We start from the raw sequence: 16894 nt of genomic DNA, 5'->3' as shown, positions 1-16894 counted from the left end.
ACAAAGCACTATGTATAAAATAAATAAGCAACTTTGATATATTGTACAGCAAACAAACAAACAAAAGAAACCTACACTCTGCTAGTGAAGAGCACACACACACTTGCTTATTCCTGAAACAAGGCAGAAAAAAACAGGTTGAAACTGAATGGGACTCTGGCCAGTTTCCTGCAACCACTCTGGCACACAGCCAGCCTGAACCAAGCACCTGTTCTACCCCACTTGCTTCACCTAGCTCTACACTAGGGTGAGGGTGGCTGAGGGGAGTGCTCAGATTTGAGGGACTATGCCAGCCCAGACCCCAAATGGCATCTGAATGGGGCAGGGGCAGCAACCTGGCGTTTATGGAGGCACCACATCAGAAGTATTCCAGGATTCCAAGCAGAACTGGGGACATCACAGCCTGAACCCACGCCCACACCCATGCCAAATGCCTGCTCCAGCCCCTCTTGCTCCAGCACTGTTCCCCTCTGGGGCTAGTGTGATGGTGCTGGGATGGGGGAAAGAACACACTTAGAGGGAATGGAGCCATCTTGGACTTGACCCTCAGTGCTTCTGCTCCAGCAATTTGGGACCTGCCCCCAGCCCCAAGAGGGTGGTATTGGCCACTGAAAAAGGGAGAAGCCCTGGCTCACACATGACTCTAGCTCTCGCTGCTCCATCTGCAGCACCACCTCCTACCAAGGTGATAGCTGCCAGCACACTCTAGGGAAAGACATGACTTGTGCCCAAGTCAGATCTAGCTCTCTCACCAAAGTCACTGGGCACATGCAGACTGTATGGGGATGCTCATACACAAGGACACACCTTCAAGACTGGAAAAGGTAACTGTTTCATCTAATTTCATAGACTAGAGACAGCAAAAGTTAAGAACAATGAGAAGACAGAGGGATTTGTTTCATTGAAAGAACAGGAGAAAACCCCTGAAAAAAAAAACAACTAATAAAACAGAAATAAACAATTTACTAGATAAAGAATTCAAATCATTAGTAATAGATAGGCTAACTGAATTAGGGAAAATAATAGATGAACACAGAATTTTAACAAGGAAATTAAAAAATTTAAAAGGTGAAATGAAAAACACACTAGAAGGAATTAACAGCAGACTAGGTAATACAGAAGAATGAATAAGTGATCTGGAAGATAGAATAATGGAAATCATGCAATCAGAATAGTAAAAAGTAAATTAAAAAAAATGAGAACAGTTTAAGGGACATTTGGGACAACACAAAGCATACCAACATAAGCATTATAGAGGTCCCAGAAGAAGAGAGAGGGAGAGGGGGCTTAAAAATGTATTTGATGAAGCTATGGCTGAAAATTTATTGAAACTGAAGAAGGAAACCAATATCCAGGTACAAGAAGCATAGAGTGTCCCAAAGAAGATGAACCCAAACAGATGCATACCAAGACATAATAATTAAAATGGCAAAAGTTTAAGATAAAGAATTCTAAAGGTAGCAAGAGAAAATCAAAGAGTCATATATAAGGGAATCCCCATAAGGCTATCAGCTGATATTTTGCAGAAAACTTGCAGGCCAGAAGGAAGGACATGATATACATATAAAGTTCTAAAAGGGAAAAACCTGCAAGCTAGGATGCTCTCCCAGCAAGATTATCATTTAGAATTGAAGGAGAGATAAAGAACTTCTCAGAAGAGCAAAAACTAAAAGAATTGACCAATACTAAACCTACCCTAAAAGAAATGTTAAAGGGTTTTCTCTAATTGAAAAGGCTATAACAAAAAGTAAATTTCTATGGGAAAGGAACAAATTCCACTAGTAAAGGCAAATATATAATAAAGGCTGAGGATCAACCAAGTAAGTAAGCTAGTACAAAGATTTAAAGAAAAAAAATTAAAATCAAGTATAACTACAATAAACTGTGAAGGGATAAACATGGAGATGTAAAATATGACATTAAAAACACAAAATGTGGGGGAAGGGAGTAAAAAAAGTAAATATTTTAGAATGTGTTTGAAGTTAAATGAGTAACAGTTTTTAAAAAGTAGATACAGTTGTAGGTCAACATATAGGAACCCCTTGGTAACCACAAATTAAAAACCTACAATAGATATATAAAACTAGAGAGAAAGGAACAGAAGCAAACCAATAAAGAAAACCATCAAACTACAAAGGAAGAAACTAAAAGAAGAAAAGAACAGAGAAGTACAAACACAACCAGAATACAACTAACAAAATGGCAATAAGTACATACCTATCAATAATCACTTTAAAGGTCATTGGACTAAATACTCCAATTGAAAGACATAGGGTGGCTGATTGGATGAAAAAAGAAGACCCATCTATATGCTGCTTACAAGAGACTCACTTCGAGTTAGACACACACACAGACTGAAAGTCAGAGGATGGAAAAAGATATTTCATGTAAATGGAAACAACAAGAAAACAGGGGTAGTAATATTCATATAGGACAAAATAATCTTTAAAACAAAGTCTATAACAAAAGATTAAGGGTATTATATAATGATAAAATGATCAATACAATAAGAGGATATAACACTCTTTATCATATACACACCTAATACAGGAATACCTAAATATATAAAGCAAATATTAACAAACATGAAGGGAGAAATTGACAATAATACAAAAATGGTAGGGGACTTTAACACTTCACTTTTTTTTTTTTTTTTGCAGTACGCGGGCCTCTCACTGTTGTGGCCTCTCCCGTTGTGGAGCACAGGCTCCGGACACGCAGGTTCAGCGGCCATGGCTCACGGGCCTAGCCGCTCTGCGGCATGTGGGATCTTCCCAGGCCAGGGCACGAACCTGTGTCCCCTGCATCGGCAGGCGGACTCTCAACAACTGCGCCACCAGGGAAGCCCAACACTTCACTTATTTTAATGGACAGATCATCCAGAGAGAAAATCAATAAGGAAATGGTGTCTTAAATGACACAATAGAACAGTTAGACTTATCTACAGGACATTCCATCCAAAAGCAGCAGAATACACATTCTTTTCAATTGCACATGGAATGTTCTCCAGGATAGATCACATGCTAGGCCATAAAACAAGTCTCAACAAATTTAAGAAGATAGAAATTATATCAAGCATTTTTTCTGACCACAACAGTATGAAACTAGAAATCAATTACAGGAAGTAAAATGGAAAAACACAAACAGGAGACTAAACAACATGCTACTAAATAAATCAATGGGACATAATTCAAAAAGAGTCATGTACCACAATGTTCATTGCAGCTCTATTTACAATAGCCAGGACATGGAAGCAACCTAAGTGTCCTTCATCGGATGAATGGATAAAGAAGATATGGCACATATATACAATGGAATATTACTCAGCCATAAAAAGAAACGAAATTGAGTTATTTTTAGTGGGGTGGATGGACCTAGAGTCTGTCATACAGAGTGAAGTAAGTCAGAAAGAGAAAAACAAATACCGTATGCTAACACATATATATGAAATCTGAAAAAAATTTTTTAAAAGGTTCTGAAGAACCTAGAGGCAGGACAGGAATAAAGACACAGACATAGAGAATGGACTTAAGCACACGGGGAGTGGGAAGGGAGGTGAGAGAGTGGCATGGACATATATACATTACCAAGTGTAAAATAGATAGCTAGTGGGAAGCAGCCGCATAGCACAGGGAGATCAGCTAGGTGGTTTGTGATCACCTAGAGGGGTGGGATAAGGAGGGTGGGAGGGAGGGAGATGCAAGAGATATGGGAACATTTGTATATGTATAACTGATTCACTTTGTTATAAAGCAGAAACTAACACACCATTGTAAACAATTATACTCCAATAAAGATGTTAAAAAAAAAGATGAGACGATGATGAAATCAAAGAGGAAATCAGAAAATACCTCGATACAAATGAAAGTGGAGACACAACATTCCAAAATCTGTGGGATGCAGCAAAGCAGTTCTAAGAGGGAAGTTTACAGTGACACAGGCCTACCTCAAGAAATAAGAAAAATCTCAAACAACTTATATTACCAACTAAAAGAATTAGAAAAAGAGCAAACAAAGCTCAAAGTCATCAGAAGGCAGGAAATAATAAAGATCAGAGAGGAAATAAATAAAACAGAGACCAAAAAAACAATAGAAAAGATCAATGAAACCAAAATCTGGTCCTTTGAAAAGATAAAATTGATAAACCTTTAGTGAGGCTCACCAAGAAGAAAAGAGAGAGGACCCAAATAAAATAAGAAATTAAAGAGGAGACATAACAACCAATACCACAGAGATTCAAAAAATCATAAAAGAATACTATGAACAGTTATATGCCAACAAACTGAACAACCTAGAAGAAACAGACACATTTCTAGAAGCATACAATCTTTAAAGACTGAATCAGGAAGAAATAAACAATCTGAACAGACTGATCACTAATAGTGAAACTGAATTTATAATTTAAAAAACTCCCAGCTAACCAAAGTCCATGACTGGATGGCTTCACAGGGGAGTTCTACCAAACATACAAAGAAGAGTTAATACATATTCTTCTCAATCTATTCCAAAAATTGAAGAGGAAGGAACACACTGTAGTTAATCCATACTTTCCATAAATATTTTGAGTGACTGCATAAGTAGATGGCTGACTGAATTATATCCCCAACACCTAACACAGTTTTTGGTAAATAACTGCTAATTGAAATGTCCCCAATCCTGAATGATCTCATCCTTATCAAGCCCATGGACTATACAAAAGCTTCTCTCTGGGTTTAGCCTATTATTTCAATGTGTAATAAAGATGTTGGCCTGAATTATAGCTAGGCAGTTGTTACCTCAAATCGAGGTACATCCATTTCAACTTGTCCTCTTAGCAATGGGGTTTGTCTGGGAGTCTCACGGATCATCACACTCCATCTGAAATGAAGTTTAGACAGATATTTAGGGCTCTGTTTCATCACAGGTTGGCACCAATGCTTCACATGTCACGAAAGGGGTCAAAATATTTATGTGATGGGTAGGGATGAGTTGTAGGGGTTGCCCAAGTTATCTCAGGTCACCTGATCTCAAGGTATATCCCAAGAGAGACCTCTGCTTCATGACTACTCAAGGCCAGTGTGATGGAAGGAATTCCACCACAGAGTTCTCAGAGAGCAGTGCTTCTCAAGCAGTGGTAACTACCAAGATCACCTGAGGTGCTTTTGTAAAATACACATACCAGGGCTCTACCCAAGACCTACTGAATAAGAATATTTGTGGTAGGGCCCAGCTTGGTACCTTGAAAAAGCTCCCCAGGTTATCCTTATGAGCAGCCATAAATCAAATACTATGCCCCCACATAGAAAGTCTTTCTTCTCAGAAGATTGGAGGAGAATACTGTCTCTTCTCTAGGGCACAGATAATCCAGGCCAGTTGTTTATGAGCCCTCTTTTTTTGAGTTTCTTTGAGTACCTGATGAAGCTATAGAATAGTTTCTATACTATCCTAGAATAGAACAGAAAGATGGAAACTTTCCCAAGGAAAAAATATGCTTACATGGATAAATAGCTATGCAATTTGAAGTAGGTTTATAGAACCCTTGAAATTTACCAATGGGTGCTCCTGCTCTAGGATCTTTTAAGTTTGAAGAGGGGCTTCAGTGATGTTTAAAGGATACACAGTAGACCCTGGCTTCTTAATAGGCAAAGTCCCCCAAATTTCCTTGCACTGAAGCCAGAAAGGCAATGAAGCTCTGTGAGGGAGTTTAGAACACTCCTGACTGAGATGATGTCACTGGGAGTAACTGGCAAGGGAATGGAAAAGCCACAATGACCTCATCTTTCAGCTACTCACCTGTCTAGAATCCTCACACTAGCTTGCTCCACTCTGTTGAGGATGTTCAGAGGTGATTTGTTTTTGTTCCAGAATGCACCCCAGCCGAGGACACGGGCCAGATCATTACCGGTTCCAAGAGGGATGACTGCCAGCTGACACTGCAAGAACAAAACCGGGCACCCTTTTCAGACAATCCTACCAAGATCCACCCATAAAAGAACCCAGAGGGTGCTTTTTGGGGAAAAAATATGGTCTCAAAACTAGTGGCAATAAGGGACCTATGATTTTAGGAAGTGTAATAGGAAGATGTTTGAAGTTGAGTGAAATTTTCCCTAAGGAGTTGGGTCCCACTCTTGGCAATACAGAACCTACTCAGTAAGGGGACACGTTGCTGGAATATGACAATATTTGTAGCCATGCTTTTAAAAGAGATATATAGCCACAAATTTCTATCTAGGCTGGGCCAAAGAGGTAAGGTGCCTTAAGGAGACAAAGCCACTGCAGTCAGAAGAGCAGGGGGCTGCTTAGGGAGAGGGGGGAGAGGTAGAGGAACATTTCTGCTACTCTAGAGACTTAGGGAAGAAACTCAGTGTCCTCAGGAGGGGTAGGGAATTGGGAGTTGAATGCTGCCTGATGCCACTTCTGTTTTTCTTGCTTTCCTCCCCTTCAAATCTTCATTTTGGGGCTTGGGAAATAGAGCACTGCTCATTTTTTTCTGCTAACTTCCTCTTTCTTCCTTCCTACTATTAGATAACCAGAAAATGGTATAGGTGAGCAGGCTTAGATTGGGAATCTACCAGTCAGGTTGACTGTGAAACCAGTAGGAAATGTTCTCCAGGATAGATCAAGTATTTTACAGACAAGGAGAGTAAAGACCAGGGACTTCTTGGGATAAGCAGCGCCACACTGCCAGTCTCTTTAGCAATGGCTAAATTAAGTCAGCTAGGGACTCACCCGTTCCTGTAATCCAAAGGCATCAATCAGAGATAAGACCCAGCTCACGCTGCCGTCTCCACCACAAACCACAATGCGAAAGCGAACAAAGTTCTTGAACATGCAGAGCCTGGAAGGAAGAGGGGAAAGGGGAGTTATTTCATGAGCTGATGAGTTTTACAACTCTTTCCTACAATGTGCCAGGAGCTAAGGACTGCTGCTTCTGCACCCTGCTATCAGGCTACATGTTTCCTTTCTCTTAACCCCTATCTCTCTGTGTACCTAAGATCATAGAGAATGCTCCCACAGGCAATCCTGGAGATCAGGCCTTGCCTCAACCTACACTCTTCTTTGCCCAACCTTGTTCTGGAAGTTACTAGCTGCCTAGCCTAATCTACTTGCTGAGGCCCAGGAAGAATATCTTGCACAGTTGCCAGTGGGTTCACAGAAACCAGGGCTGAACAGCCAGATGGTCTCTAAATAAAACAGGCCTGTAGTAGAGATGTATCTACTTGCCCCCAAGAAAAAGAGTGAGTGACAGGAATGGTGGAAAATAATATCCATTTGCCTCCTCCTCTGAAGTCAGGAGACATAGTTACCTTTTCCAACTGGAAAAGGTGAAGCAAATCTGAGAGCAGGACATAGGCTTGAAAGGATTTCTGGGAGAGGGCTAAAAGTCCTCCAGCCAGCCAACTCAAGATGCTGTGGAGTTGTGTTTGTGTCCTGACTTGAGAAAATAGACCTTTCCTGCCCAGGTACTGGAACTAATTCCAGGAAGCCTATCCTACTCTAGAATGTGTAGAGGGGGGAGTCCCTTCTGTACCCACAACTACATCCCTTACCCCATGCTTACCCGGCTTCAGGTCCACCCTTCGAAAGGTCAAACACTTGAGACGGGTTAAGGTATTGCTTGAATTTCCGGAGGAAGACGATCCCTTGGTGATCGCCACTTTTGGAGTTGATGAAGATGAGAAGGGGGCATGAACAGGCTGAAGACCAATCAAGATTCCAGAAATCTGGAGATACTACTAATTGGCCTAATAATGCATACAACAGAAAGAAAAGGGAAAAAAAGAAAAGGGCCATTTAGATGGAAGCAAGGCATGACTTAACATCAAATTTTGCAAAGACTTTTTAAAAAACAACTTTATTGAGGTATAATTGATATACAAAGAACTGCATACATTTAATGTGTACAATTTAATGAGTTCAGACATATGCAAACACCCATGATACCATCACCACAATCAAGATAATAGACATCCAACACCTCCCACAGCTTCCCTGTGCCTCTGAGACTGAGGGACAGAGGGGAAGTTAGATGCAAACCAAAGGGGCTTTTATTTAAGAAAACAACAATAGCTGGTCTTTGCCCAGCTGTTGCCAGGTAACCAACATTTGCTGAGCAACTACTATATGTCAATCATCATGCTACATACTGCTAGGGGTCTAGCTCTTGCCCTCAAGCTGGGGAGACAGATTCATACACAGCAGTGTATTGGAACACAAGGAATAAAAAAAATTGGTGCCACAACCAAAGATCAATAAAATGTCAAGGGAAAACTGAAGAAGGAGAAGGTTGAGAGCCCAGGAGGAGGATCAGCACACCCAACTTGTCCTCTCTCTGCCTGGGATAGCTCAGTTCTTACACTGAGAAGATACAAGGTCAGGAAAGATGGGGAGAAAAGGCTGCCTTTCAGCCAGGAGCTAATGACAGAACATATCAATGTGGAGTGAAGCAGGGAGCTTTAATCGCTCCTCTAAAGTTCTGGCAGAGCAATCTAAGTTATCATACCAATTATCAGGGGAAACAAGACTATAGGGAAATTGTCTGGACAAGAGAGAGGCTTTTAATAATCCCCAACACTGAAGTTCCCCATAGAGAAGTGGAGTTATAGGAGTCTAAATTGCCATAGCCTGCCAGCTCATACTGGGTCATAGAGCCTGTTGGCAGGGAGACAGGCAGTGAGCAATGGCCTCATAGGAGATGCGAGACAAATTGTGAGCCTCCAAACCTCTGAGCTCGTGGCTTGCCAGGGATGCCCCAGCAAAAATAAATGCAAAGGGAAAAAAGCATGTGGCTTGCTCCTGAATGGTGTGTGCCACAGGGAGAGAGGCAAGTTGAAGTGTCCCATTTGTTGTAACCTGGGTAAAAGGGAGCCTGAAGAGGAAGACTGCTGACTTGAGCAGATTTCATGGCTGTTTTGCCTGGAAAAATCTAAAGCAAGTTTCCTCTATGGGCCAATTTCTACTCACTGGCCAGTGGAGCTTGAAGACCTCCTAAGCCAGCTAGCCTGTCATGCACCAAAACTTCAGGGCTTGCCAGGGCTCATAGCTGCAAGGGGAGTCTGCTATGTCCCTTCAGTAGCATAGCTTGGAAGTAGTTACCCTCCCTGAACATGTTATCCCTTTTCAATATTTTATTTTACAAAATATATGTTAACACAATGGTAGTTAAGACATTCATTCATTCATTCAACATATGTGTATTGAGGGCATTCTTTGTGCCTGTCCTTGTTATGTTCCGATATACAGTGATAGACAAGATATAAATGATCTTTGCTCTTGTGGAATTTATATTCTAATGGAACGATGCAGACCATAAATAAATACACAAATAAATATAGAAAATAATGCGATATGAAGAAAAATAAAGCAGGAAAAGGGGAATGGAGACTGATGGGGGTGTTGTTTTAGACAGGTGGCCAGGGATGGCTTCTCTGGTGAGATGACATTTGAATAAAATGAGGTAGTGAGCAATGCAGGTATCTGGGGGAAGAGTTTTTTGGGGGTCAAGAGGAAGAATAAGAACCCGCCCAGAGAAGGGAGACTGCCTGGGATGTTTGTGGACAGTGAAGAGAATAGCATGGCTGCTGTGGAGTAAGTGAGGGAGAGAGGTTACAGGGCCCACATAAAATGACAACAAAATGTTAGACGAATCCTGTGAACAAGGTGACAAAAATGGTATTCTGGGCTGGAATATAGTGATATTAGGCAGATTCATAACCAGGTAAATGATCATGTCCACAAGGTTGCTTTTGAATAGGCTGATGTTAATTGTAAGGGAACGTCCAGTACTATTCAACAATGTTAACCAATTTAAATAAAAACATGGAAGGCTAGCTTGTCAACTTTGAAGTACCTAAAGCAGGAGGGAGAGCCACTGGATGACAGAATCAAGATTGAAAATGACCTTAACAGGCAGTAGGGTCAAAGTAAACAAGCTGAAAAGGGGATAAATGTGAAGCTTGGCCTTTAGGCATAAGGACATAAGTTGCAGCAGAACAAGACAATAGGAACTTGGCTTGGCAGCATCAAGCGTGAAAAGGGCTTAGGGGATTTACTTGACTTTAAGCTCCAGATGAGTCAACAGTCTGAAAGAGCTTAAAAAAAAAAAAAAGGATCGTGCTTCTTTGAGCTAAGTTAATATAATCACAGTGCCCAAAACCAAGGAGCCAAGAGTCCCTCTCAAATTTGTTCAGTTCATACCACAGAAAGATGCTAAATTAGCATAAGGTTGGCTTCCTGTTCCCCTTCCTGTATTTTAAGATCCTCTTTTAAGATACTAACTCATTTAACACGCATAACGCACTTGAGTATAACTTTTATTCCCTATTGGCAGAAAACAAATGATACATGAGGCACAGAGAGGTTAAGTAACTTGCCCAAGGTCACACAGTTAGTAAATGATGGAGTATGCTCCCGGGAGTAGTAGTATCAGCATCATTTCTTGTAAGAAATGGAAATTCTTGTGCCCTACCCAGATCTACTGAATCAAAAGCTCTGGGGCAGGGGCATAGGGCCTAGAAATCTGTGTTTTAAAAAGCCTTCTGGATGATTCTGAGGCATTCTTGTATTTGACAAATACTGCATTATACTGTTTTGCCCCCATATAAATCAGGGATCCTGTCTTAGTCATATCTTATTCTCTACATTGTTATCACTGAGCCTTACATATACGCAGTATTCAGTAAATGTATTAATGAATTCATGTAACAAATCTTGACTGTGAATATACCATGTATCGGGTTTGAGTTAAGTGCTAGTGATAAAAGAGCTCACAGTCTGGAGTGGGAGACATACATGTGACGAACTATAATATAGTGTGTTAAGTGCTCTGAGATATGTGTTCTGGGTTTACAGCAAAGGAAGTAATTTATTTGTCTGGAGAAATGGGGAGGGGCAATTACAGAAGTCTTTAAACAGGAGACAATGTTTGACGTTGCTCTCACCCTCTAGGATGAGAGAAGAAATTTACCAAGCAGATAGGGTAGGAAAAAGGGAAATTAGAAGACATCAGAAATTAGAGTTTGTTGACTGAATAAATAATGAATGAATGCTAATCAGCAATGGCATGTGCTTCCTCAGAAAGTCATCAAATGGATACCGCCACCTTGGATGCTGGAGAAGGGATTCCCTAGCCTGGCCAGAGGGTTGGACCAGATCATCTTTAATGACCTCATCATCTCTAAGATGGGTGGGACTTCCCAACAGGGAATATTAAAGAGTGTATTTGCCTAGGCCAAGAAGCCAGAAGGAGTCAAGAAGATATGGAGGTTTCAAAAAATACTCCTAAGAAACCACAGGCCAAGTAACACATGATAGAAAGAAGGGCTCTCAAGAGTGACATTCAATTGGATCAAGATTGCAGGTGACTAGGATGAAAGGCTAAAAGCTAACTCATGGGGCATTGTATGAGACATTACACAAAAAGAATGGCTTAGCACAGGTGCTTCTAAGCAATAATATGTCATCGGTGGAAAGCAAAAGAAAGTAGTAATGCTATCAGTTGACCATCTATGACAAGAATAAGAAATGATATAAGATGGGAAAAAACAAACTAAAAAACCCAACTTCCACAAGAACACAGAACATGTTGGGCCAATTACAAAGGAGAGGTGGCAGCCCCTTAACACCTATTTGGGGGTGATTTATAAGATGCTGAGGCGGCCATCCTTCAGTCTGCCCAAAGACATCTTCCCCAGGTCCCTGTGGGGTTGAGCAAAGTCTCAGATTCAAGACTTCATTGACTTTCATTAGCAGCCTGAGTAGACTTGGCTGACTAGTTTGATACTTTTCCATCTTGCCCCTAGGCCCTTCTTTCTCCTAGCCAGTCAAGTGTCTCTTATATACCAAGTCATCAATCTCATCATCTCTCTAGTCAGCTATCTGGTAAGTGACTCTATGTGGATAAATATTTGAGTAGTTCTGAGAATAATATATGCATGCATCCCTGAGTGAGGGATGTGTGTCTGTTCATGTCATTACGGGGACATATGAGTATGCTTGCCTGCAGAAAACTGTGTGAGTGGCTCATTCCATGTATCAATGTCTGTCTGTATCTGTGTTGGGGTTGGGAAATGAACTGGAAGAGACTAGAGTGGCTCAGAGTGTATGTACACGTATGTGCACACACGTACACATGTGCTGTGTCTAGTTCTAAAACTGTTGTAATCGTTACAGGAATCCTTGCCCCCTAGCTAATGCTGGCTTTTCCTTGGCAATGAAGTAGGCAGCAAGCAAAAAAAAATATTTCATGGATTATCTACTGTCTCAAAATCATGTAAAAGCTGAAATCAATTCTGATCATTTGGAAACAATTTTGACAGAGGCTACAAAGAACATGCCCACATACATATACACCATAAGCAATATTCACCATCCCAAAAGTCTAAAGGAAAACATGAGCTGTCTATACACATATGCACACTCGTACTCCTAGAAATGTTTGATTGGTTGACCAGATTAATTTAATTGCAGTCTTTTTCTCTAGGCTTTACATCTTCCCTCCCTCCCCAATGTATTCCCCAATGTATTAAAGTTTAGCTACTCACCATCACCCTTGGGGTCGCTGAGGGCAGTGGGAGGAATGACTGATGATCGATGACTTCCAAACCAGCATTCCTTGGAAAACCGTCTCCTGCAGTCATCATGCACCTGGAACAACAGGAGAAGAAAGAAAAAACTTGAGTGGGGTGAGAAAAGGATAAGATAGATCAGCATTTTGTCCCAATTCCAAAATTTAAGTGCTCAGTATTCAAAACTCCCTTTCTGAGATTTGGTGCCATACACATACCCCTGACTCAATCTCTCTTTCCACTCTGAGCCTGCACCATCCCTGAGTGTGACCTCTGAACTCTGTTCCTTTCAAAGGTGGTTTTCAGAAGATACATATCACAGGCACTGCACAGATGCCAGTCCTAGGGCACAATTTTAGTGGCCTACACATGGGTAGTTTACTTGCAGTATAAGAGTGCAAATTCTGATAACATGTTGTTATGCTTCATTCCTTACAACAACTGTGTGCTGTAGGGAAGACATATTAAGTTTGTTTTAGAAATGAAGAAACCAAAGCTCAGAGAGGTAAAGGATCTTGCTCAAGGTCAAACAACTGGGAAGTGAAAAGGTGGAGACTCTGCTGCCTTCCCCACTAATGGCATATTTCCCAGATTTCTGATATCTTCAAGCATCACTTCCTGGAAAGCTACACAGTTCCTAGAAGACATGAATCTGGCCTAATTATGCAAAACAATTAAAAGAGATCCAGAGGACAATCAGAGTCATCTTCTTTTTTATTACAATATAACTGAGATAAGCATTACACTAATTTCAGGTGTACGGCATAATGATTTGATATTTGTATAAACTGTGAAATGGTCACCATAATAAGTCTAGTTAACATCCATCACTCTACATAGTTACATTTTTTTTCCTTGTGATGAGAACTTTTAAGATTTACTCTCTTTTTAAAAAAATTTTAAATTTTATATTAGAGTATAATTGATTAACAATGTTGTGTTAATTTCAGGTATACAGCAAAGTGATTCAGTTATACATATACATGTATCTATTCTTTTTCACATTCTTTTCCCATTTGGGTTATTACAGAATATTTAGCAGAGTTCCCTGTGCTATACTGTAGGTCCTTGTTGGTTATAAGATTTACTTTCTTAAGGAACCCTAACATCATACTAAAGGAATCCATCAAAACACAAGGAAAGAAACCGGGAGGAGTAGACAAGAACAGAGAAGAACTACAAAAACAACCAGCAAACAATGAACAAAATAGCTATAAGTAAATACCTATCAATAATCACTTTAAATTTAAATGAACTAATGCTCCAATCAGAAGATGTAGAGTGGCTGAATGGATACAAAAACAAGGCCGATATATATGCTGCCTGTAAGAAACTCACTTCAGATCTAAAGACACACACAGACTGAAAGTTATAGGATAGAAAAGGGTATTCAATGCAAATGGAAATTAAAAGAAAGCCATGGTAGCAGTACTTATATCAGACAAAATAGACTTTAAAGCAAAGACTAACAAAACAAGGAGGGACATTAAGTTATGATAAAGGGGTCAATCTAACAAGACGATATAACATTTGTAAACATTTATGCACTCAACAGAAGAGCACCTAAATATATAAAGCAAATATTAACAGAAATAACTGAAGAAATAGACAGAAATACAATAATAGTAGGGAACTATAATACCCCAGTTACACCAATGGATATATCATCTGACAGAAAATCAATGAAGAAACACTGGCCTTAACACATTAGATGAGATTACCTTAATATATACACCTATAGAACATTCCATCAAAAAGCAGCAGAACACACATTCTTTTCAAGTACACATGGAACATTCTCCAGATACATCACATGTTAGGCCACAAAACAAGTCACATTAAATATAAAAAGATTAAAATCATATTAATCATCTTTTCAGAAAACAACACTATGAAACTAGAAATCAACTACAATAAGAGAACTGGAAAAAACACAAACACATGGAGACTAAACAGCATGATGCTAAACAACCAATGGTCAGTGAAGAAATCAAAGAAGAAATAAAAATATACCTTGAGACAAATGAAAATGGAAACATAACTGTCCAAAATCTATGGGACATAAGGTTAACAGCTGATCTTTCAGCAGAAACTCTGCAAGCCAGAAGGGACTGGCCGGACATATTTAAAGTGATGAAGGAGAAAAACCTACAACCAAGATTACTCTACCCAGCAAGGATCTCATTCAGATTTGATGGAGAAATTAAAACCTGTAGAGACAAGCAAAAGCTGCGACAGTTCAGCACCACCAAACCAGCTTTACAACAAATGCTAAAGGAACTTCTCTAGGCAAGAAACACAAGAGAAGGAAAAGACCTACAATAACAAACCCAAAACAATTAAGAATATGGGAAAAGGAACATACATATTGATAATTACCTTAAATGTAAATGGATAAAATGCTCCCACCAAAAGACACAAACTCACTGAATGGATACAAAAACAAGACCTGTATATATGCTGTCTACAAGAGACCCACTTCAGACCTAGAGACACATACAGACTGAAAGTAAGGGGATGGAAAAAGATATTCCATGCAAATGGAAATCAAAAGAAAGCTGGAGTAGCAATTCTCATATCAGACAAAATAGACTTTAAAATAAAGACTATTAGAAGAGACAAAGAAGGACACTACATAATGATCAAGGGATCGATCCAAGAAGAAGATATAACAATTGTAAATATTTATGCACCCAACGTAGGAGCAACTCAATACATAAGGCAAATACTAACAGCCATAAAAGGGGAAATCGACAGTAACACAATCATAGTAGGGGACTTTAACATCTCACTTTCACCAATGGACAGATCATCCAAAATGAAAATAAATAAGGAAACACAAGCTTTAAATGATACATTAAACAAGATGGACTTAATTGATATTTATAGGACATTCCATCCAGAAACAACAGAATACACATTCTTCTCAAGTGCTCATGGAACATTCTCCAGGATAGATCATATCTTGGGTCACAAATCAAGTCTTGGTAAATTTAAGAAAATTGAAATCATATCAAGTATCTTTTTGGACCACAATGCTACGAGACTATATATCAATTACAGGAAAAGATCTGTAAGAAATACAAACACATGGAGGCTAAACAATACACTACTTAATAACGAAGTGATCACTGAAGAAATCAAAGAGGAAATCAAAAAATACCTAGAAACAAATGACAATGGAGGCACGACAACCCAAAACCTATGGGATGCAGCAAAAGCAGTTCTAAGAGGGAAATTTATAGCAATACAATCCTAGCTTAAGAAACAGGAAACATCTCAAATAAACAACCTAACCTTGCAACTAAAGCAACGAGAGAAAGAAGAATAAAAACCCCACAAATTTAGCAGAAGCAAAATCTATGGGACAAAGCAAAAGTAGTCCTAAGAGGGAAGCTCATACTGATACAGCCCTACCTCAAGAAACAAAAATCTCAAATAAAGAATCTAAATATACATTTAAAGGAACTACAAAAAGAAGAATAAGCAAAGACCAAAGTTAGAAGAAGGAAAAAAATAATAGATCATAGAGGAAATAAATGAAATAGAGACAAAAATACAAGAGATCAATAAACGTAACAGTTGGCCTTTTGAAAAGATGAACAAAATCAAGGAACTTATTTAGCCAGCCTCATCAAGAAAAAAAGAGATTACCTAAATAAGTAGAATCAGAAATTAAAGAGGAAAAATTACAACTTGACACCACAGAAATATGAAGGATCATAAGAGACTACTATGAACAATTATATGTCAACAAATTAAACAACCTAGAAGAAATGGAAAAATTTCTAGATCATATAATCTTCCAACACTGAATCATGAAGAAATAGAAAATCTGAATAGACAGATTATTAGTAATGAAATTGAATCAGTAAGCAAAAAACTCCCCCCAAAAAAAAGTCAAGGTCCAGATGGCTTCACAGGTGAATTCTACCAAATATTTAAAAATACTTAATATCTATCACTTTCAAATTATTGCAAAAAATGAAGACAAAGGAATACTTCCAAACTCATTCTACAAGGCCACCATTAACGTGATACCAAAACCAGACAAAAACACTGCAAGAAAGAAAATTACAGGCCAATATCTTTGCTAAATATAGATACAAAAATCCTCAACAAAATATTAGCAAATCAAACTTAACAATACATTAAAAGACTTATACACCATGATCAAGTGGGATTCATTCCAGAGATGTGAGGATGGCTTAACACCCATAAATCAATAAATGTGATATGCCAAACTAAAAAAAGGAAGGATAAAAATCACATGATCATCTCAAAAGATTCAGAAAAGCATTTGATAAAATTCAATATCAGTTTATGATAAAAAATTCTTAACAAAGTGG

The 16894-nt window shown here is 39.1% G+C and overlaps 1 protein-coding gene across 1 annotated transcript in view; it reads right to left on the bottom strand.

Moving 5' to 3' along the window:
- DGKK (diacylglycerol kinase kappa) overlaps positions 1 to 16894 on the bottom strand; it is a 158474-nt gene that overhangs the window by 30941 nt on the left and 110639 nt on the right. Inside the window, exons 8-12 of the mRNA XM_030846711.2 lie at positions 12522 to 12624; positions 7541 to 7724; positions 6709 to 6817; positions 5773 to 5912; positions 4776 to 4857 (exon numbers count right to left, since the gene is read on the bottom strand). Of these exons, the coding sequence (XP_030702571.2) occupies positions 4776 to 4857; positions 5773 to 5912; positions 6709 to 6817; positions 7541 to 7724; positions 12522 to 12624 (618 nt within the window). The remainder of the gene's footprint in view (positions 1 to 4775; positions 4858 to 5772; positions 5913 to 6708; positions 6818 to 7540; positions 7725 to 12521; positions 12625 to 16894) is intronic.

This window comes from Globicephala melas, chromosome X, assembly GCF_963455315.2.
Source record: "Globicephala melas chromosome X, mGloMel1.2, whole genome shotgun sequence".
NCBI lineage: Eukaryota > Metazoa > Chordata > Mammalia > Artiodactyla > Delphinidae > Globicephala > Globicephala melas.
Note: the sequence above shows the minus strand (reverse complement) of the source record. Positions and strands in the feature narration are given on the sequence as shown.